Below are 24135 nucleotides of genomic sequence, written 5' to 3' on the forward strand. Positions count from 1 at the left end.
TCCCCTGTTTCACTTCACTCCCTGTCATTTGAAAAAGGTATCTAACTATTTCAAGTGGATAAATACCTTTGCATAGTTCATTCACGTAGTGTTTGTGTCCTCTCCCTGTACAAGTGCATGTGTAACACATGTGTAACAAGCCTGCAATAAAACCACATTCTTCTTCACATAAGCAAATAAAGGCTGATACTGTTCTGCTACTTTTCTGTCAGCCCTAACAGCAATGCAGATAATAAATTACTGCCGTTACATAAAATTAACAACTGTAGAGGACTTCATGAGTGTATGATGGATATGGCAGCAAACAGTTTAGCTATTTCTAGCAGACTCAGCTTTCCAGTATGAGAAGGCTGCTGCTGAGAGGCATGTAATGATAAGAATGTGATTATGAGCTTAACTTGGATCACTAGTTATGTGGCAACTCAGGACAAAGAGTTTCTGCATGAAGTAAGAATAAGCAGCTGTGATAGATTACCCTCTCAGTTCAGTTTTGTAATGCTGATTATTTTGCAGGTTCATAGTGACTGCCACAGTTTCAGAACTTTGTAATACATATTATCAGACCCAAGTGTCAATTGAATTACACAGAATTTACCCACATACAACTAACCATGCTTTCTATAGTCTGTGTTTGTCCTGGTGATCACGCTCAAGAATGACAGGAAAAGAACAACCTGCTGGACAGGACAGAAGCAGGAACTGGTCAGCTGAAAATCTTTCCACAACCCTTAGGTGTGGTGCTACTCACCATGGTATATGTTCCCTCACAGACTACGCCCAGTCAGTCCCTCACACAGACAAACTGCTACAGAGAGCTGCCCTTCCCTTATTTGATGGTGTGTGTCCTCCAGTGCTCTACAGCAGAACTTTTAGCAAAGCTCAGAGCATAAAGATGTGCTGCAGAGCTCTTCCTTACAACATATAATGAGAAATCTTCCCACCAGTGAGATCCTTCTGCTTTTGGCACAGGCTTTCACTCAACCCACGGAGCCTCTTGCAGCATCCCCCCAAAGGACCCAGAAAGAACATCTTTCCCTGTAACTCCTCAGCCTCTAACTCTAGCTGAATTAGCTACTTTCATAGCAAGATTCCCCTCAGGGGTGGTTTGTTCCATAAAACCTGTCAGTACCTGGTTATAAACATGCAGCCACATTGACTGTCTCCAGGGTTTCACAGACAGGTCCTGTCTCAGATGTCCAGTTGCAGAGGTTGTGCCTGTTTCTCATCTTGTCAAAATCTGTACCCTATTAGTAACATATTTTAGTGACTGGGTCCTGTAAGAAGCCTAAAATGCTTCTGCCCCTGACTTCCTCTGGCTCCTTTGTTGATGTTTCCCTCCTCTCTTCCATTCCCTACTCATTCCCATTACTTACTCTTCATGAGAGATGAACCCACTGCCTTATTTCCTCAGACAGCTAGGCAGGATCTCATTTTAATCAAAATATGTAACTTGAATAAACCCACATCCATTAATCACAATTGAAAACATATTAATAACATGGAAGCATTATTTTTACCTTGTACAGTTCCCCTTGGTCATTATTATAGTAATAGTAACTTCCAGAACATTCACTAGCACTGCTCCAAGTAACTTACTTCACCAAATTACATTTAAGTGTAATTTTTTAGTGCCTTGTTTAAAATAGTAATGAAGTCATTATCATGAATTTAAACAGTCTTCACAGTTACAGATCTCATTTATACTCCCTGATGCATTTTCTTCTACTTTTATTTTCAAGTTTTCTACCTTATTACTTCAAGAAATATTTAAGCAGCAAAGTACTGACATTGTTAAATTCAAAAAAATGTTTCATTAAAAGAGGTTTAATTAAAACTCACCTTCCTGCCGACAGAGAAATATATTCCCAATGAGATCACATGGCAATTTTTTAATTACTTGTTCAGTAATTACACAACTCAATTAAACAGCTAGTGTACTAGAAGAGCTAGTGTGACAAGTGAAATTTTAAAACCTACTCCAATAGAAAGCACTCATTATTCCAGGGGAGAATCTGGGTTTGTTAGTTGAGGTTTTTTTTTACTTTAAAGAGTGCATCCTTGATTAACACCAAAAGTTTCTCTCTGTTGCCTCCATACTTTACCATCCAGTCACCCTAAACATGTACATCTCCACAGAGATGATACTCAGTCTGATTTCCCAGCTTTCCACTTGACTCTTAACATGATCACTTGCTTCCAGAAAGCACCAAGGGTGCACCACACCCCGTGTGTCAGTGCTGCAGGAGTCACTGACGGAACCATGGACCCGTTCCTCCCTCCCCTCACAGCGATCTATCGGAGCAGGGCCCTGCACGTACAGCTTCTACCCTAAGCCATCTCCTCAACAGGAATTCTGGGTCTGCTTTCTGCGCCTCATGTGCCTAGAAAAGGTGACACCAAGTGGTAAAAAAGGGCATAATCAGCACATTAACAATCCAAATGTTTCTAAACGACTAACACACTGAGATTGAGTCAGATCCAGAATTCACCAATATTTGGAGGAAAAGAGCACAAGAAATTTATTAGATCCTCTCTTTTCTAATAATGAAAAGGACCATAATCTGAACAGCTCAGTAAGAGCTGATATTAAGGGTAGGAACAGCTCTCTTCTCCCAGATACCTCCCATGTCCTATTCAGCGCTTCCCTCTGACAGCTTCTCCAGGAATCTTGGGCTATAACGCACCCTGTGCTGTCCAATATTCAAACACTGCTGAAACAAGGCCCCAGTTAACAATTAATCAGAACTTACCTATTGTTTGCATGTTGGTGTTGAAGCCTGCACAAAACCATACTCCCTTCTGACAAACTTCTTTAGTCTCAGAAACTCAGGAATAGCTCAAAATTACATTTTCAGGCTGACTGTTACGCTTCTCACCAGACTTCCGTGCCTCAGTATCCTTCAAACAGAAAACAGAGTCCTCTTACTGCCTGCCCTTTTAACTCTCAGAGAAACGGACTAAGTACCTCACAGAAAGAATTGAAGTCTTCTAGAAGTACTGGAAAATGTTTTACTACTGCTGCACACGTCATAAATAGAGCTGTAGAAGCCCTAGCCCTGTGAATTATGTTGAAGTACAAGCTATGTTTGCAATTCTGATAACATGCTATCCAGTGGCAAGGAAAAGAAAGGCACAGGTAGGAATAGCTGGAAGGCAGCTGTGTTTGAAACTGGGGTTATTTTGGGCCATATGTGCTTTGAGTTCTACTGAGCCTGTCTTGAAAAAGCAACCCCAAAAACATCTTTCGAAAAAAGACTTTCTACTCCACAGCAAGTGACAGGCACAAGAAGTCAAAACAGGTCCCAGCTGAGAGGCTGCTCTGTACCTGTCTCTCAAGCAGGTCCCCACACAACAAACTCAGACAATAAAATACATGGTGCATGCAGGAATCACTACTGTCTGTCACACACACTCCTGCTCCAGTATCTTCTGTACCAGCAGCATGATGCACCCCAGGGCACAAGGGACAGTTTACAGAGGTAACACGTGAAGCATGAAGAGAACATGCACATCTAACTTCAAGTAGCCTTTCTAAAACTCTCTGCATAGAACTATTGTAAATACAGCTATCTTCATAACTGAAAAAAATGGAAAGGTTTTTTTTCTGAATCTAGTTAGCATTAGGTGGGCTGAGTAGATTTGACCTTGGCCCTTAATTCCCTACTATGCTCCAGAAAGTATTTGCAAATGGTCCCTGGCTTTTCAGAGAAGTCTTGTTGCATAATATTGCATCCAAGTTTTAATAAGCCTCCAGCACACAAGCTTTGCTTTTTAACCATTATTTTTCCCAACACATTAACCTCTCTATAGATACTTCATCTTTCAGTGTGTTACCACATCTGTCCCATCAGTTGCTTCTGTTGCTTTTGTGTCAACACATTCCTGCAGTAAAATACTACAATTAAGTAAATAAGGTTAGCTTATTTTGGGGAGCACTTTTACACTTGTCATGATTCACAGTGATTAAAAGTAGCCAATTTTTTTCAGAATCTACTTGCACTAAACCACTTAGGATAAAGAGATTAGGGGTATATTTGGTTACATAGAAAACCTCTTCAATTGCACACATGGAGTGTGTCCCTGACAGCATGATTAGAGCTGAGGGATCAGAACAGCATCCCCCAAACTTTCAATAATCAAGCTTAAAAAATTGACTTTGATTCATGCCAAACTCTTAAGTCATTTTAATGGAGAAAATTTGCTTAGTCATGCAGGTGGAGATCCCTATTTCTACCCAAGTAAATCAGCCTCAGTGTTTATTTTTTTTTGTCTAGACAGAATTGACCTCATTTTTCCAGTTCTGTCCTATTTTGGTTCAGCATCATGTGTGGATGCCACTTGTTTCCCAAAATGAGGGATGGGTGGGAAATAAAGGATGTTGGTTTGTGGCCAAGCAGAGCAGGGAACAGGCTGGGCATTACAACAAATGTGTTCCTTTCACCAGTAAAAGCAATTGTGTTCAATCTTTATGGTTCAGACTTGCCAAAGGTCACTAAGAGAGAGGTTTCTAAGCAGTGTAAGAGATTGTGAATAAGCCTGGTTTGTGAAAGATATAATCCACATATGTGGAGAGTCCAAGTTTCCCTTCTCTCCCATTTAAAATGCCAACTGGATGATTATTCTTGCATTGTAGCAATTCATTGCAGGATTACTGGCAAAATGTCTTCAGTTACCCAAGTCAATCCCCATGGAATTTGCTTAGGCATATTATTCCTATTTAATCCCTGAATTTACCGAATTACTCCCTTAAAACTGCTTCTGTCTGTGAAGTTCCAGACTTGTCACCTGACTCTGCTTTTTAATACAAGGAAAGAAAATGATGCTGAAGTTCAACCAAGGCTTTGAAGATAACATTTTTCTAAGGATTTTAACATGAAAGACAAGCTGCTTTCATAATAATCTAACTTGGCTATATTTCTGTTTCAAGATGAATAGAATGGTTTAGGTTGAGTAAAACTAGTTTCATCCTCTCTTTGAGTACATGTGACAGGATGGGATTCATCAGAACATGTAAACAAACATAGCAGTCTGTAGTGTGCACAGCCTCTAAACTTCCCAGTGAAATTTCAGGCATCATAAAAAATACCTGACTGTGTCCAGACCCCTGGCAAGAGCCTCGAACCACAACATGTGAAATGAAAACCAACCAACTCACCTCTCCCTGACACAGCTGTATATCCCTGATTAGTAAAACCAAGAAACCTCTTTCCACACTCAGGAAAGGGACTGGCACAAACCATCTGCTTATGTCCACCTAATAAAGAAGTAAATAGATTATACATAGAAATAACTGCTTTGAAAAGCAGCTTTATACACAAAAATTTGAATTTGCACACTGTTGATTTTCTTGACAGATAAAAGTTGTGGTTTATTTTCTCTATAAAACCTAGGCAGCCTTTTCACCCCACCATTTTTTGCAGTGGGATTTCAGATTATCATTACCATGGATGTTTCTATGGACATCTCACAGTATCAACAACAGTTAAATTTAAATTTTAATAATGGATTTTTAACTTCAACCTTGATTTAATATATCTAAAAAATAAATGTATGTATTAAACATCCCTTCCACAACACAGAAATTCCTTTCTTTTGTCGTCTCTAATTGAACAATACTTTGATCTGTAAGACTGCATTCTTGGTTGAGACATTTTCCTTCAAAGGGAGCTCTACCCTTTAAGAGTGCTTTACAATACGTTTTTTGCACAACTAATTTCAGTTAAGAAAAGGAAAAATCTGTACTAGGTAGCAATAGAAAATGCTGATCACTTAAAAATCAGTTAATTCAAGCATATCTTGGCTGCACTTTTACACTACTGTGTTTCAAGTATCATAATAGCTGGTATGTCTACCACAACAAAGGAAAACAATTAAAAATTAAAAATACAAAAAAGATGAAAAAAGATTAACATTATCCTCAAAGTACAAAGATGAAGGAGCACTCAAAATAATTACATACTGCTATTATGTTAATCTTATTCAGGCTCTTCTAAAATCAACAAAGGGAAAAGAAGTGGCCAGGAGACAAAGAAGAGAGAGGCCAGGATCACAGAATATTCTGAGCTGGAAGGGACCCACGAAGATCATTGAGTCCAGTTCTTAGGTCAATAGCTCATGTGTTATTAGCACCACGCTAATACAGCCAACTGAGCCAATGTCAGCACAGATTTAAAGCAGATTAATGCATCTATAATCCCACTGCTCTTAGTACATGTCTTCAAGAACTGAGCTCATGTACTTGGTTAAGCCTAAACCAGATGGCATCACCTGGCTGATTCCAGGGCAACTTTCAGACAGCACTGCAGATTTCAAAGCTGAACACAAGACAATCGCCTCATTTAGTAACTTGATATTTGTAGATATGCGTTCACTATATTATTACAGAATTTCTGATCACATCATTAAGAAACACGAAAAGCCTAGATATATTTTATCTTTAGATTTTTTATTATCATTATTATTTCAGAGGCACTTAATGTCTTACATTTACATAGCGCCATTTCCCCCCTCCAAAACACTTTACAGTATTTACACTCAGGAATGTTTCCCACCGCTGAAATGCAGCCATCTGACTATTTCCAGTACCATCTTCAAAGCACCAACAATTTGAGACTGAAAGTATTAATCAGTATGGTGTCTACTAAGATAGTTCAGAATTCCATTTCATGAATTTCCAACTTCTGCTATTAAAGAGACACAACTTAAATACAGTATCACAGTGCAATTCTGCAACAGAACTGAGACTTCGATCATTTTCATTAGATTTTTTTACAATCTCTCATTAGATCAAGTCTATCTCAAACACTTTGATGTAAGGCCTTTTAATAATATAATTCTAAAATATCATTCTTTTTATATTTTCTTTATAAGCTTCCCTTACAATCAAGCCCAGAAGAATATTTTTTTTTCCTTCCAGTATATTTAGAAACAAGTCCTGGCCCTAAGGAGATACCAGCATCCTCAGTTTCAACAAACTTCATGGCACCTAAAGGTAAACCGATTCCTCCTTGGTTTTGGAGATGGATTTTTTTTGTTTGTTTGTTTGTTGTTAGTTTCAAAAATAAATACAGGATTACACAAAATTCTGTTACAACCATTAAAATTGTAAAGTACAATTGGGATTGGCTGCTGGGGGCAAAGGAAGTGTGCTGTGTATGGTTTTGCTTGTTAGCATTAAAAATACATTAAAGTATCTCAAGTTCACTACTCCACTGCAAAAGACTGCCCTAATCACAAAGATCACAGCAACTTTCTCAGTTTAGAGATTAATTTTTTCTTTGTCTCTCTAAAAGGCTCCTAAAATAAACCTTCCAAGAGAAGAAGTTGCATTTGTGCTGAGAACTTCCACAAAAATAAAACCCCAAACCAAAAACCTTCCCACACAACAACCTATCTGGCATCCCTATTTCCATGGTTACACTTAGAAAAAGACTACAACCTCACACACAGCATGCTGCTACCTGCTATGCTATGGCTGATGTGAGAATCTGAATGGACAGAAACAAGAGATTAGTGAAATCAGACACCTATCTGCCTTCCTGTAAAACAAGCACAAAAATTATTCTGGTACCTTATTCTCTTGAATATGTTGTACTTCAGAGAGAAGCTTTTATGATCTTCATTGATGCATTATACTCTGATTCTACTGTGGTCATTAGATTCTTGTACCATGACAGCTGTTTGCATTTGAGTACTTTGAAAGAATACTGACAGATAAGGGCAAGAATGATGATACAAGGAAAAATATTAACAGGTAGCAATTTCAACATGAAAGAAAATTACTAATTAAACTGGGTAAAAATTAACAAACAGCAGTGCATCCAAGTACATATTCATTTTATAAAAAGTAGGGGCTTTTTAAAATCTAAACCCTCAATAAAAGATGCACAAAGTACAGATGTATTGCATATTTTATGCATGCCTTCATGTAGTGCATTCCTCTATTATATCTTACATGGAACAATAAAAAACTACTAGACCTTCACTGTACAACAGGTAGTGTAATTTTTTTGTTTTAAAGCCTAAACAGCAATTCAGTTTGAATTATACCTTCCTATTCCCTGATCACAAAAAAACACCTTGCTGGATTTATGTTTGTCAAAGTCAAACAACAACCACAGTAATCACTTGTATGGAACAATTACAGTAAACTATTGTAAGAGTTTGGTTCTTTTGAGGGGATTTGGAAGCTGGAACAAAAACAGCAGCAAGGACTGGAGATCCTTACAAAACACAGAGAATCACTGGTAAATAATTTGTATTGGAAATAAAGAAACATTATGACAATAAGAGAATAAACATGAAGAATGAAACCATTGTTTCAGGCTTCACAGCCTAGAAGGCCAAACAGAGAGTACCATTATTACTTGCTTTCAAGTTTAGAGCTGAAGGGCAGCTAAAACCATAAAATCGTCAGATTTTTTTTGAAGACAGAGAAAAGGAGGAACTTGGAAAAAGTAACTGGTGTATTACAGGACTGAACACAGGACAACTGTTTGCTATTTCACAGATTAACATTTCTGGGCCCGTTATAACCTCTACTGATTTGAGGAATGACTGGACCCACATTCTCTGTTTCTCCTTGTGGGAGTCATTCATTTCTTCAGAGCTAGAAATATTCACAAGCTTGTTTGATACAAGGATCATCACTTTCCCTCCTGCTTTTTCTAGTGGACCAGTCCTTTCCTCCCTCAACCTCCTCTCAACTCATTACCACAATATTTCTCTGACAGCAAAAGGACAGTTGGGCTGGAGGATGCATGAAGCTCTTGCTAAATTGGGAGAGAATGGGAGCTGAGCTGCAGAAAGGACTCCATGGACATACAGATGTTAAAGACTAATCCAAATCCCAGCAAAGAACAACCTTATTTTTTTTTTTAAACACCAGAAGGAATTAGTTTTGTCTTTTAGTTTCAGTTCATCCTTTTTCAGCAAGGGCACATTGGCTACACGACAAGGCTTGGACAAGGAAAAGGCTCTTTCATTTAACAGGGCACAGATCTGAAGATGGGACAATGTCCTGCACCATGCGAGATCTCTCTGAAACATGCATAGAACAGAGCAAAAATCCAAGACTGATTTGCAGGAACAAGCGAGGTAGCAACCCTAATTTTAACAGGGCTTTTCACTGAAGGGAAAGAAGGTCTACAAAAGTCAAATCAGCCGATTTCAAATGGTTTGCATCCCAGGATGAATCAGGTTACACTAATTTAAGCCCAATTTAATTTAGGCAGGTTTTTAAACCACAAGAATAAGGACATTCTTAGTACGTATCAATAATTAAACCAACATATACACAATTAGCAATATCCTACATAATAGTAAATGCTTAACAAGCTGAGTAATTTTATGGTACATTGTCAGACATTCTACACACTTCCTGTAATCATCAGTCTCTAGTAGTTCAGTTCATGACTTTAAGATCCGAATTCAACTGTGTCTTCGGTTATTTTCTTGAACTCATAGTTTCCTCGGCCATCCATATGCAAGTAGAACTGAAAAAAAACAGCATTATGTTATTAACCCCTAAAAATAACCAGCTCTACAAAGACCTAGATAAATTATATTTTGAAGTACTTTTAAAAACCTTTAAAAAACATTTTAAAAGTTTTAGCAAAATCTTAAACTCAGAGGGTAAGCTGCTCCCACCTCACATGTCATTAATCACCTGCCTCTGTAAAAATGTTAAACTATGTTTTTGCACATCATACATCAGTCTGCTAACAGCCATATCTAGACTTAAAACTGTTCTCTTGGGTTTTGTGACAACATTCTTAGGGCACAGATTTATCCCTGTGCATTAACTCAGTATTTTTATGCACATGTACAGTCTGTCTGCATAAATATTAAAAGTAATAAAAGTAAAATCTTAGTTTGCAATAAAAAGTAATCTTAGAGACCTTTTCTTCTAAAGCATAAATGTATTTGATATAAAGAAAGCAAAAAAAATCCATACTGTTTACTGAATTCTAGTTCAAGGATTTTTTTAAGTCTAAGAAGGAAGACTTGAGCGTCTAGCAAGCCTCTCATATTTTATAGATACATATAAAATGTTAGGATAGCACTTTTTCATAACTAAAAGCATAAGAATATTTCGAAGAGTAAAATGGACTAATGAAGAGTAAAACCTTATAAAAACCCAAACAGAACATGACCTATTAGGATGTAAAATGATAACACCTTGAATCACCAAGTCAATTTCATAGAGTCAGTCAACAAAACCCACGAATATTCTTAATAAAGCAAATATTACATACATCATGATGTTTCCAGAGTGACTTCCTGTGGGAAACAGTGAAGAGAGTGATGCCAACCTATATGACACAAATACCCACAAAACAGTTAATTCTTCTCATGGGTTAGGTATTATTTATTTTTCAATATTGTATCAGATGAAGATCTTAAATTCATAACCACAAACTTCCAGACTATTGTTAACACTATATATATATAGCTTTTATTACAAGATTTTGCGGGGGTGGGGGAAAACAATCAGGAGGAAATTATAATTTTTAACTGATTTCACCATTCTTTTGCTCCTAAAGATTTGTCAAACATAGAATTAACTGAGTAAAAAAGGCAAGGCAGGAGGCAGGTAAAACAATAAAGCTGGTGAATAAAGGAATTTTAACAATAAAAAAAATCCAAAACCCACAAAAGATGGAATGAATGACAAACTTAGAGTGACAATTTGAAGTGAATAAGTGAATTCCTTTGTTTCCTTTCAACTTGGTCAACTATTCATCCCCAACAGTAGCAGCAAGGACAAATTGACTCTGATGATAAAGCAAGGTAACATTTTTTCTTTCTGCAAGGACAGCCTAACCAGGAATTCTACTTTTCAGTAACATGCATCAGTCACTTGGCAAGCACAAATGAATATTCAAGTTCATAGAATAAGAAATACATGGAAAATAGACTTTAAAACCTGGGTATTGATACCACTGTGGTAAAATCATTTCATGAAATAATGATCCTTCTCCTGCAGAGTCCTCACCTAATGTCCATTCACTACTACAGAGGGCTCCTTTAATTTCAAGCACATATTTCAGTGGATGCACAGCTTTACTCCATTATCATTCTGGAATACTGCTACTCAATAACTAACATCATTTCAAGCCCTTCCTCTCCCAGACTAGGGTGTGAAAGTAAATTCACATCCTAAATTCAAAATTGCTTTCACATGGCACTACAGAGACTCTGAAATGGTGAGTTTAAGAGGACAAGGAAACACAAAGCTGTATTTAGCATCATCACATTTTCCTAGAGTGCTTGGCTTTTTGTATCTCAAAACAGATGGAAATCTTAACTTCCAGCCTGGCCAAAAGAAGCCTTTTAAATAAGAAAACATTCTATAATTTTAGATTATTTGGTCCTAACCTGACATTCTAAGACTCTATCTGGAAAAGTAAGGTTACTTAGCAGTTAGTTAAGAGGTCTCTGTATATCATAGAGACTACATGTACATCTAAATTATACTAGGACTACAAAATGATTACTGAATTCTAGTGTGCATAAAGTTGTATGCCTCCCTAAGCTTTTTTCCAATTTTTTTTAAATTTTTCTGCAGTAAACATAAGGAAGAATGAACCTTATACCATTTTAGGTTTCTTGTTAATGTACAGAGATAATTCCAGAAACAAAGAGCTCACCTTTCGGCAGTGGCTGTAAATGTAGCCTTCTACATCCACACTAACAGCACTGGTGCACTCATCCAGAATTGCAAACTGGGGCTTATGATAGAACAGCCTTGCCATCTGGAATGCAAGCCAAAAAAAAAAAAGATACTGTGGATAAAGAACTACCAGCAACGGTGCAGTGTTAGAAGTTAACTAAGAATTAGTGTCCAAAAATCTACTACGGAAAGGGAATTAAGTTGGTACCCACTGAAACCTGAAAATCCAAAAGTTGCACATTATACTTTTTATTCAAGACAATTTTAGAAATTCTGTTTACATGGTGAAAGGATGTTTAAAAGCCAGTATTTCCTTTTAAATTTTGAGCACAAACCCCACTATTTTCAATTGTTTTCTCAGTATTTAGGTATTTCACATTTTGGGGGTTTCTTCTGTGTCAAATACTAATATTTAATTTAATAAATAGAAATAGCTTACAGTTAAGATTTTATTTTTTATGTTCTGCATTTGTTAAGCATTTATGTTTTTGAGACATACTGCCATTCTCTGCTTTTCTCCCCCGCTGAGTACATCCATCCAGTCCTGAACACTATCCCAGCCTCCTTCACGTTCCAAGATTTGACCCAGTTGGACATTATCCAAGTACTCCTTCAGCACCTGTTATGGAAACAGGAATGACAAATAAAGCTTACATGAACTTAGAAGACAAATGGTTGAAAAAAAGCTATAAAGGATTATACCATAACACTATCAACCCTCATAAGTATTAAAATCCTATTAGATGCAGTACTTTTCTTAGCAGTTGCAGTATTTCTGAACTGGAAGCATTACTCATCCTGAGCAAGACATAGGGTTAATGAACTAATTATCATTACCTGGTCAGAAATCCCTTTCTTTTTCTGATCTTCCAAAGTATCTGGATATATAACTTGATCTCTGAGCGTTCCAAGAGTCATGTACGGTCTCTGAGATACAATTAGAGCAAAAAAAGATATGTCAGATACTTCTAAACATAAGAAACAAAGAAAGAGAACTTTACTGTTGAATGACTTGGTCTCACCTGAGGAACATAGAACAACTTTCCTCTTACAGGTTTTGTTAAACGCCCACCAAACAAAGGCCACAGCTGCAAAAGGAAAAAGATTTAGACTTGACAAAAATGTCCAATTACAACCATGCTTTGCATTCTCCCCTGTTTGTTTTCTAAAGTTCCCTTACCTCACCAAGAACACGGAACAGGGAGCTCTTCCCACACCCATTTGGTCCACAAATCAGCACATTTGCACCAGATCGAACCTAAAATTGCAAAGCCAACACAAAAAATGGTAGTGAGGAAAGCTTCTACAACCAAAAAGACAATCTGGTATCATCATATGCTTGTACATACTTTTCTAACATTACAATGAGCAATTACCAGCAAAATTTAGGCTTTTTTTCCCCAACTGGTTTAGCACCAAGTGCAGCTGGAAGAAAATGCACTTGTACCAATAAAAACTTTGTTGAGTAAAATATCTTATTGCCCTTTTTTTTAAACTAACATGATGATTTGTTTTCCCTTTTTGTACAAATAGGATGACCTTTGAAACTACCATCTTCCCTTGAAAATTTTATATTAATATTGTTTCCTATGATACTAAAAAACTCACCTCAAAGTTAAGGTCTTGAATCAAAACATCTCCATTAGGTGTCACCAATGGAACATGATCAAACCTGCATGCATTGCAAAGTTAAAAAAGAAAAAACAACAGTTGCCTAAAAGAAGCTAGTACAGCAAGTTTACTTGAGAAATTTAAGGCACTGGGAAATACTTCAGCAGTACTTAATTCCCCTTCCAGTTTCCAACTATTAACAGCTAAGCAAGTTCTTGAACCAAAAAAGTACCTAGACTTTAAGCATCTACACCTACAGGTTTGGTTTTATCCCCTGTATTTGTTTTTTGAATACTTCTAAGCCTTTGGTCTCCAAAATATCTTGTGGATATAAACCTACATTTAAGGATGCATGGCATTTTAAACCTAGTAGTGAAGAGTATCTCACTAACCCTAAAACATGCAATGAATGACTTCTCTGCTCACCTCCCCCCTGCCTTTTTTTGAAATTAATAAAAACAGCTATATCACCTCTTTTCCCCCGTCCTTCCTCGCTTTCCCCTCTACTTCCCTATCTGCTTTCCACACTGTCCAGATTTAGATTATCTGATCTTTTAACTGACTGTATTTTATGCCTTTAAGTAGTAACATTATGTCAATGCTACATTCCTCAGACTACAAAGAATGAGGGAATTGATCACAAGTACATCAACAAAATCTCTAAGCATGCAGAATTACAAGCAAGTACTTTGAAAATTAATATGGATTTGCCCCTGATTACAGCTGAATTATATAATGCAATATAATCCTTAACTAACATATTTCTAAAAGTAAACAAGATAGTCTGAGAAGTCCTATTCTACAGGACAGTAGGAATGTTACCAAAAAGCCCAAGTCCAGAGAGCAGATTATGTCTTCTGCTAACATGAGAGAATAAGGATTGGCTTTTACAGATGAAATGCTGAGTGGGTGTGAGGTGGAGTTATCAATAAATAAAGTACAACAGGAACTGCAAATTGTAATAACAGGTATTCAGACCTCTATTAATGGTCATAGAGAGAAAGGCTTAAAAAAGTCTACATTAAAAATATTTAACTACTGAACTTGTGGAAACTTTGCGAACATACTTGATAAGGTTATCACTGTTGATAATTTCTCCAGATCCAGGAATCAAAGACAAAGGTTGCTTTTTATCTCCATCTTAAATAAAGAAAAAGGTATTAGTGACAGGAATGCCATGAAGAGATGAACATATTGCATATTATATCACATCTACCTTTTTCCTGTGATATCATAGTACGTTGATATTTGCCACTGTTCAAGTCCTTCAGAACCTGCATTAGCTCCGTAATTCGAGCTGTGAAACTTAAAAAAAGAAAAAAAAATCCATAGAAGGTCTAATGAGCACTCTGTCAAATTGCTGATGTGACAAAGTTATTCAACTTGGCACAGAAGCAGATTTAGAGTTGCACCAGGTTGTCTAATATGCACCATATTTACAAGCTTCTTTTTCTGTAAAAGACAAATTTTCCTTCTTACAATGCAAAAAAAAGTTTGGTAAATAATCAATACATAATTGATTATTGCATGCTAGTACTATCTAGATGCGAAATTCCTAGTGGACACAATTAGCACATCTTCATATGTGTTTTCAGCATAAAGTATTTCTAATTGCTGCATTTTTAGCACACTCCAAGGAACAAAGCACCGAAGGTTATTTTAATTTTACAATCAGTTGCTGAAATTGAGATAAGAAAGATTCTTACTATTAAGCTTACCCAGCCAATCTTGTCATTTCACGGCCTGCTAGGACTATTCTGCCCAAAGCTTGAGACATTCTCAGTAGCATTCTTCCACTTTGGTAGTAATCCTAAAATAGAAGAAAATTTCTTTATGTGGACTAACAAAATTTGAAATCTAGAGGTTGTTTTAATTCTGGTCTATTTACCTCCAAAAGTTCTGCATGAGTGCTATTCTGATGACGAGGATCAGACAGGTTCAAAAATGGACGACTAACAACCAGGTAGCCAACCACAGTGGCAAGGTCTGAAGTTTAAGAATAAATATTAAGCTACACATTAATTGAAACAGTAAGAAAAAAGACATTTCTTATGTAAAAAGTTTGTTTTGTTATTTACAGAAATCCATTAGCACTTGACATACACTTACATTTGGCAATGATAGTATCAATGAAACCCATAGAGAACCGGAACAGGATGAAATTATGCAAGTGTTCCACCTGGTAAGTTACAGAAGAAAAAAGTTCAAACTCTATCAGTACCTGTGTTACTATCTTTTATTAGACATTTGGTTCCAAACAGTTATTTTTCAGTACCTCAGATACATTAAATGCCTCTAAGTGTGGTAAGCACGGCACAAGAGTTCCTGGTGGCAAAGATTTGCACTTGTGATTAAAACAACTACGCATGAAGCTAAACAATGAAAACAATAATTGGGGTGGGTGACAAGGAGGAAGAGAGGCAAGAGAGAGGCCATTCTAACAGAAACTTCTGTTCTGCTTATAGCCTACCAGCTAATATTTTAATCTAATGAACGTAGCAGCAAAAACACCAAGCCACTATGAGTCAGTTTATATGAACACATCAAGAATCATCACAATAGAATTAATTATCACTTAAAATGTTTTAAAAGATAAAAGGGGCTTACCAGCTTACGGAAAGTCTTGTGAATAGTCTGTTTTTCTCTCAAGTTTCCATTATAAAAAGCAATTTCCTCACTAAAAAGAAAAAAAAACAACAACTTGATTTTGTTAAAGAGTCTTTGAAAAAAGGCAGCCATAAAATATCAGAATACAGCATTTAGTTACTTTATGAAGTAAGGGTTTGTACTTTTTCACAACAGTAGAACATAGACCCCACTTAGTCTTGACTGTGGAATATAATGCACATACAAATTACAGTACATAAAAGATGCAAACTCTTGGCTCAGACCTGATAGCATCACACTTCCCAAGTTTAACACACGACTTCCATTTATCCCACAGTATTGTCACTTATATCTTAGCATCCAAGCAAGTGTATACCTGTTTGTAATGAGCCGTGAGTTGACATATCTGTACTCCCCTTCATACTTTTGCTCTATAATAGTCATCTTGCCAATTGGTCTCCTTAAACGTGTAAGGAAAAACCCTGAAATAATCAAGTATGCCATCATGCTAGCTGGACCCTGTGAATATCAAAAAAGAATAAAAGCTTAGATGGTCTCAAATGACAGTATCTGTATCCAAAATGCCCAGAAAGCATGAATCCCTTAGTTCTCACCTCCTATGTACCTATGCTGCCAACTCAATTATCTTGGCAATTCCCATCACATCACCTTGTTTGGTGTTGTAGATACTAGTTTACTAATTCGACTAATTCTCTGTCCCCAGATGCCCTTCCCGCCCCAGCTTTCTATACAGGTTTTTATCACCACCCAGTGTGACTTGTCCCCTACTGTCCTAGCTTATTTCATTAATGATTTACTGGTACACTCTCATTTCTTCTCCCTCCTTTCTGCCTACTTCATTTTCTTTACATTTACTGAACTGTCACACAGCAGTCAATATCTCAATCCCATTGTCCACTTTTATCTATACCTATTTCCTGAGTCTCTCAAGCAGTCCTGAATCCTAAGTTTCCATAGACAAAGGACAGATGATAAAATACCACTGAAGTGTGGAATGGCATAAACTGCACATAAGTACTACAGAGAGCAGAACAAAAACATCTGAGACAAAATTACCAAGGTTTAGTTAAGCCTTACTGCAAGTCTGTCTAACAAAATGTGCACCATGTGACCCACAGCTACTCCTTTTCAACTCCTGAACATTTTTGATAATGCATCATTTCACTAATTTGAAGAATTAATTCCGCAATTATTCAGCTTATTGAGTCTTACAGCTCAATGCAAGAAATGGTTCCCCTTCATAGAGGCTGCACAGAAACAGAAAACTTATTTTCACCCTTAAATGGAATTCATGCATAACATAAGCAGTCAAAAGGGTGTTGTAGTAAATAGGATTTCCAAATAAGTACTAGAAGAAAATAAAGAACTTTCTTGGTCATTCAAATTCTTGATCAAATGCCTGAAAATACTGGTTTTTATTTTGTCTGCCTCAAAACAGAGGGCACTAAAGCATGCAAAACATTAAGTGCAAATGAATATTTATTATGTGTTATATATATATGTATGTATGTATTCTATATATATATTATATATTTCTACATTATACTTAAAATGTAGGAATCCACAACTACCACCTAGAGTTTTCTTCAGATTCCAAACAGGTACAAGGCTATAACCAAAGATGGGAAAATGTGCTTATAGTTCTAAAAAACCCACTCAATTTACCTGTGCTCCTATTGCACTTGTTAGCTTGAAGATGTACAAAACTATATCCAAGAAGGGCTGTAAGAGAAGCACAGAAAAAAAGCCTCAGAACACAAACACAAAACTAATATAAAACAGTCCAGAAGCCATGTACCACCCCAAGAACAGTTACAGCTCTGTACTAAAATACTGGCTACACTATTATGGCATCTAAAAGCTAAGACAAAAGGAATCTCAGGCACATGACCTTTTCCTGAAAACACTGGCTCAAGAATTGAACATAGAAACATCATTATCCTCAGATAAATAGATACCATCTAAAAAGAGTACTTTGCTACTTAAGGTCTCTAATGACATTCTGCTCACTTATTAAAGGTGGACTAGAACCCATAATAGTTTAACTGAAGCAATTATAAGAAATACTGAATGAAAAGATAATGCCATATGTTTGGATATGTACCTGATAGGAGGAACATTCTGAAGTTCTATAACCTCCTTGCTAAGCTACTCAGCTGAACTACAGGTTTTGTAGTCAGAAATTTTTGAACAAAGTAACTTGAAATTTACTTATACTCAGCTTGTATGTAACACATAGCATTAAAAAAATTTAGTCTAAGAATGTCAACGGTATTCTCATTCACTACCCAATCACCTTAAAATTCACACCAGAAACAGGGAAAAGCCTATTCAACCACACTTCCCTACACAAAATAATATTTGTGTGTAACTGAGAGCTAGCCATTGCTTTTCTTCTGAAAACTATCCACCTAAGAGAGCAAAGTCATCACTGTTCACCTGCAAACGAATGCCATATATTCTTTTAAAGAAAATTTAATACAGATTATAACTACATGCAAAACAGTGCTTTGATCATGAAAACCAGAAAGAGTGTGAAACAATATAGCATCATAAACAATTTTTTCAGTACCATACTCCAATCAATCCACATACAAATGCACATAATTGTTGTGAGCTGACACCCCCATTCTAAATGTCTACAGCTACTACTCAAAGTTCTCTCTTTAAAGACTTACCTTGCTAAGGTTTGAGTACAGGTCCACTACACTATTACAGAATTTTTCCACATCCTGTGTAAGGAGTTGATCTGGATTAGCTATTCTGTTGTCCAGATTTCCCATTTTGTAGTATGTATAAGCTCTGAAACAAAAAAATTGCTAAGTACAATTGTACTAAGAAAAATAAATGATTACTTGGGACCTGAAAGAACTGAACACCCTTGCTTTATACAACTGACATGCTAAGTAGTGCAAACATTAAATTACTGTATGGAATCCACATAGACTGTGCTTCTACCTGACTAAATCCACATTAAATGCTGCAGGATTATTTAGGCATTTAGACATCTCCTAGGATGTCTGAGCTGAAGCTTAGACTCATGCTGCTACTGCACTTAGAAAACTCTTACACAAACAGCACAACAATCAAAAGTTAGTGCAGAAGGACAGGAGCTACTCAAGCTCATGCATCCAATTCAGCCTTCACGATATGAAGGCATCTGAAGAACTCTGGAATTTGACCCAATCATGGAAGCAGTACAGTGCATTTGTCCCCCCAGCTGAGCCAACTTTACTGTCCTTGTATCTATGGCATATACAACCTCGATAAGCCACTCACCCTCAACTGCAAGTTCTTTTTACTATGTACTTAAAATTACTTGAATCAACTTTTAAAAACAGCAGACAAGGTGTTACTTACTTAAGATATTCTTCATAGAGGTATCTGGTAAGTCTTACTCGGAAGCAGAGTTTCAGTTCATTTAGACCATATTTCAGGAAGTTATTCACTAAAGAGATCTAAAAAAAGGACAATAATATTTAACTAACAAGATCAAATATACTTAGAGCAATTTGCAGCATAAATTGTGTAAACACTATGAAACAAATCAACTCTCCCCTTAAAGTCAATCATGTCATAAACACATCTAAGACCAATCAGACAGTGTCTACAGGACCACTGCTTAGGTTTCTGTCCCCAGGTCCCAGGAAGGGATCTCACCACTTAAGATAAAACACATTATATTACATATTTGTAGCTCTTTAGATAAAGTCTAGAAAAGGGCCACCATTTGACTGCTTTAAATTTGTCAACTAGTTAAAAAAATTATTGCAAACCAGGTAGCAAGACTTATTTCTATCTGGTGCAGATCAGAGATGTCAACGAGCTGAAGGAAAGTTCAAGTATGGAAGAAATCATAGCAAATCTATGAAAAATGTAAGAAAAATAAAAATTAAAGTCTAAAAAAAAATCCTCATCTTCAGTGGTGCCAAAAGAATCCCAAACCTATAGTCAAAACTGACATTACCAAAACTAACTTGAACATATCTGTTTAAAAAACAGTTGCTACCAATAAGGAAATATGCTGGTAAAGTCTCCCACACACTGGAGCCAGAAAATGAAATGTGTTTTCATACAGACCTGTATGTAAAACAACTAATTTCCATAGGTTTTAAGACACTCCTTTGACATCTTTTCCTCAAAATCTTAATTTACATTTAAAATACATTCTACTAATAGGTCAGCACAAGAAGAGCACTTACAGCAGGCATTGCAGCAATGAAGTTGAACAGGTATTTCTTGAAATCTTTTCTGCTGCGGCCAATGATAGCACTGTAAATGACCACCAGCTAAGAGTCAGTTACAAGAGAAACAACAAAGTATAAACTTGCACATCTTAAGAAGATAAACTCACAGAGAAGAAAAATCATCATGGAAACCTGTAGCATCAGCTGTAGATCCAGTCTGACACCCTCGAGTAAGCCAAGTGGCAGACTGAGCAGTTACCTCCTTGTCTGCTCCTCTGTAACAGCCCTCATTAAGGACTCAGAAATTCATGGTCACAGAATACAAGTTCTTTCCCTTCTCTGCTTCCACAGATTCTCACAAGAGAAACAAAGTTGTCTTTCCATTCTACAAAGCACCAAATGTCACTCCTCAAACACAGTATCATTTTGAATTCACAGTTCAAGACACATTCTGACTTGCTTCAATTAGCAACAAGACCAGCAAGAAAAATTGGAGGTCTAAAAATCACTTTCTAACATATTAAGACTGAAAGCATTGTTTTTATCAATCTAAAGAGCAAAACAGCTCAGTGGGAAGAAATAAAAGTCCTAATATCCACACAACATGTCTAAGACATAAAACCACTACTCTGAAGTACCTTTTTGGACATTCAGATCAGCAATATTCAGAGTCTTCAGTGTACAAAATGTTACCAAATGATTATTCGATCAATAGTTTAAAAGTATTAATTTAATAAAATAATTTTATCAATGAGAAAAAATAATTTAATAAATGAAATTTTATTTTTATTTACAAAAATGTAGTGGTCCCTCCCCAGATTGCAACTACATCAGTTTTCCAACAGTTTAAACAAGCAAGCTATGAAATGTCTGAATATATATTCTGATAGATAACTTTCCCTGTGAAACACGAGAGAATGTTTAAAAACCAATGTATAGGTACCTTTCAATGACTGTTCCATTTTGAATCATCCAAATATCACAGTAAGTGCGGACTACCAGCATCACAGCAATAAGCAGCAAATAACCTGTCTAGTACAACCACAGAAATGCAACAGTTAAATAATGGTTAAAACCATTTTTTCCAGTAAGTCATCCAACTGTATCTAACAGAAAAGTATTACCCTGCTGCCCTAGCTAATGTAATATTTGCTTACTTTGCCTGAAACACATTAGCATACAATACTTTTATTAAAGTAGTGACTACATTTTTATGGTGAAAGTTTGCCTTTTTAAAAGCTGTATTTGGTTGATACATATACTGGACACACATTATATGATGGAGGATTGCAGGAATAAAGAAGTTACTGCTATTCTAAAACACCTTTCTGCCATAAGATTGCAAAAGACCTCTGAACATCATCTGCTTCAACTCTCTACTCAAAACAGGGCCACTAGTAACCAGTCAGACCAACAGTGCAGAGAGTTTTCCATTCACTTCACTGTCCACTCATCCAGCCAATTCAGTTTGGCTATCAGGGTGTTAAGGGACACCTGATAATCAAAGTACTCTGCATCCTCTGTTCTTCCTTTATCTGCATGGCCAGTTCTCTCATCACTGAAAGCAATCAGGTTAGTAAGGCATGATCTGTAATTGGTAAATCCAGGCTGCTTGCAATCACTTTTTTTTTCCCTTGTGTGGCCAGAGTTAGCTTACAGGAAGTTTTGCTCACAGTCTTGCCACAAATCTGGTGAGGCTGACCAGCCTGTAGCTTCCAGTAGACTTGTTTTCAAATATGGGAACAAAGTTTGGGGCTTTTTGGGATTATCCATAACCTCTTCTAATGGCCATGACCTTTTGAAGCCGATGAAGGCCAGCTCTGTGAGCACTCTCACAGGCATTTCCATTCATGCACCTCCTTTTTGTAGTTAGGCTGCTGAAGTTCACTGTTCAAGCAGGCTAAGCTGGCTGTCATGCTTGCTCTAGATATTGCAATTCACTGCTCTTGTGCCTGATGCATAAATTCTTAAGAGTTCATTGCTTAAGTTCCGAGCTCAACTAATGCTTTGGATTTTTTTTTTTTTTTTTAATAAGTGTCCTGGAAAGCATGAGATAGATGGAAGCTCTAACTTCTACACTGCATAGCTTTCCTGAAATGATGCTGAGAGACTTTTTGACAAATTCATTTTCTAATACAGGTTGGCCTAGATGTAAGTTACTAAATCAAAATAATGGATCAACTGCATCCTATTTAAAGATAGGAAGCATTTTCACACAGAAGTGTACTGCCTCGTACAAGACAAACCTAGATGCCCTTTTAAAAGTTATGCTACAACAGTAGTTATCAGTTGACAGTAAATGGCTTATCTTGTAATTCAAACCAGAACCTTTAGTGATATAACAACCAACCATAATGTAGACTTTTATATTATTATATAGCTATTTTAAAATACATAGCACAATTTAGTCCTATTTAAGTAATGTATATGCAGTTGTTTAAATTCTGATGTAATTTTGAAAGAGACTTGACTCCAGCTTTACTTCTTTATTTATTACTGCAGGCAATGCTTACCTCTTTGCAAAGTGTTCTAGGGACCATTATTTTCAGGATTCGACATATTCGTGCAATAAACACTCTGTCCACCATTGCCCGCTCCTTCTTTCCCTCTTTCTGCTTCACATAGAACAAAACAAGAAAAGTGAGAATTTTTTGTATTATTGAATGGTTGATGTGTTATTTTCCCTACCCAAAAAATTTACAGCTACCTTCCTTCTGCAGAATTTACAGTATTTCCTGACAACTTAAGACTCGTTCAGACAAGTTATATAAAGAATTGAGCGCTATCAAAACAAACTACAATAGGAAGTAGCTGCTATAATATAAAATACTTTTTAATTTCAATTTTGTGTTAAAGATGATATACAAACAATGCAGTCCACAGCACTCAAGTACATCCAAGTGCAAGCTGTAATGCAAACATCTCTTAACAGTGCTTATCTCTAAAAGACACCATCAGCCAGTATTTTTAAAGATGCCTTTGATTATTTGTCCAGACAATCAATGGTTTAAAGTCTTTTGACTATACAACCCAAAGTTGCTTCAAGTGAAACCAGAATTTTTTATTGCTTTACTTCTACAGAATGGTGCAACACACTCCTACTTAGGTATATCTACCAGACTTAAAAACCCTTCTGTATCCAAACAACTTTTATTTCAGTCAGTTTCATTTGTTCACTCCATATAACCCTATCTTCTGTCCTGATTAACCTGAACACTTTTTAAAAGCTAATGGTGCAGGTTTCTTTTCTTTCACATAAGGACACAACAGAAGAATTCACTCTTGAAAACAGACAAAAAGGGCACATTCACTACCTGAGGCTCATGTGAACCACACTAAAATGCCTAAATCAATATTACAAGATAGACAGGAAACCTGAAAAAGATCCACTCTGAATGCTCTCTGAAGACTACACCTGTTTTTCATAGCATGAAGTCAGCAATAGTCCCATCCTTTCCAAAAACCTATGTGAACACAAGCTATGAATAAAAAATCTAGCCAAATAGAATGCTATGCAGTAGATGATTCCAACACTTTAATTAAAAGTTATTTACACAAATATCCAAGCTATGCAAACAACTAAGACTACTGCCCAGTCCTAATAAAGCATGATCCTACACACATTATTGTTTTCCTGTAATAGAAGTTACTAACACAATGTCTGATGCCTACATTTCCAAATGACTGAACATGTGTGAGTTTAACCTGTTCTTCCCCTTTATTCAGCCCTTCTCCATTTCTATACTTCTGTGTTGCACTTATATTCATTCCAGTATCTTCTTGCCTAAAAGGTTTTTTTTTCCCCTTAGACAGTTAATCCCATTCAGCAAAACTGTATGCAAGATGTGTAGGAATAAGGGAAAGATATTTAAGGTTTTTACAAATAGGTATAGCTATCCAAAAGGTAAGTGTTTATGGTAGGTAACACAGTCAAGATGTGTTAGAAGCTAACATGATGCTTGCATACACCTTTCTATTTATCCGATACAAGCCTTTTTTTTTTTTTAAGTTTCCAGCAAAGATGAAAGTACATGG

The 24135-nt window shown here is 36.4% G+C and overlaps 2 protein-coding genes across 2 annotated transcripts in view; both read right to left on the reverse strand.

The window, feature by feature from the left end:
* The window catches only part of SLC44A3 (solute carrier family 44 member 3), a 108320-nt gene extending 104860 nt beyond the window's left edge, over positions 1–3460 (reverse strand). Inside the window, exon 1 of the mRNA XM_058843350.1 lies at positions 2751–3460. The gene's annotated coding sequence lies outside the window, so the exon portion shown is untranslated. The remainder of the gene's footprint in view (positions 1–2750) is intronic.
* Positions 3461–6424: 2964 nt separating this feature from the next.
* The window catches only part of ABCD3 (ATP binding cassette subfamily D member 3), a 28459-nt gene continuing 10748 nt past the window's right edge, over positions 6425–24135 (reverse strand). The window contains exons 3-23 of the mRNA XM_058843345.1: positions 22614–22715; positions 21044–21132; positions 20116–20185; positions 19274–19371; positions 18592–18715; positions 17579–17635; positions 16269–16411; positions 15893–15962; positions 15395–15464; positions 15174–15271; positions 15004–15095; positions 14502–14590; positions 14353–14425; positions 13283–13346; positions 12855–12932; positions 12697–12762; positions 12512–12601; positions 12174–12293; positions 11652–11756; positions 10257–10313; positions 6425–9494 (exon numbers count right to left, since the gene is read on the reverse strand). Coding sequence (XP_058699328.1) covers positions 9417–9494; positions 10257–10313; positions 11652–11756; positions 12174–12293; positions 12512–12601; positions 12697–12762; positions 12855–12932; positions 13283–13346; positions 14353–14425; positions 14502–14590; positions 15004–15095; positions 15174–15271; positions 15395–15464; positions 15893–15962; positions 16269–16411; positions 17579–17635; positions 18592–18715; positions 19274–19371; positions 20116–20185; positions 21044–21132; positions 22614–22715 — 1833 coding nt within the window. The 3' untranslated portion in view covers positions 6425–9416. The remainder of the gene's footprint in view (positions 9495–10256; positions 10314–11651; positions 11757–12173; positions 12294–12511; positions 12602–12696; positions 12763–12854; positions 12933–13282; positions 13347–14352; positions 14426–14501; positions 14591–15003; positions 15096–15173; positions 15272–15394; positions 15465–15892; positions 15963–16268; positions 16412–17578; positions 17636–18591; positions 18716–19273; positions 19372–20115; positions 20186–21043; positions 21133–22613; positions 22716–24135) is intronic.

This window comes from Poecile atricapillus, chromosome 7, assembly GCF_030490865.1.
Source record: "Poecile atricapillus isolate bPoeAtr1 chromosome 7, bPoeAtr1.hap1, whole genome shotgun sequence".
Taxonomy (NCBI): Eukaryota; Metazoa; Chordata; class Aves; order Passeriformes; family Paridae; genus Poecile; species Poecile atricapillus.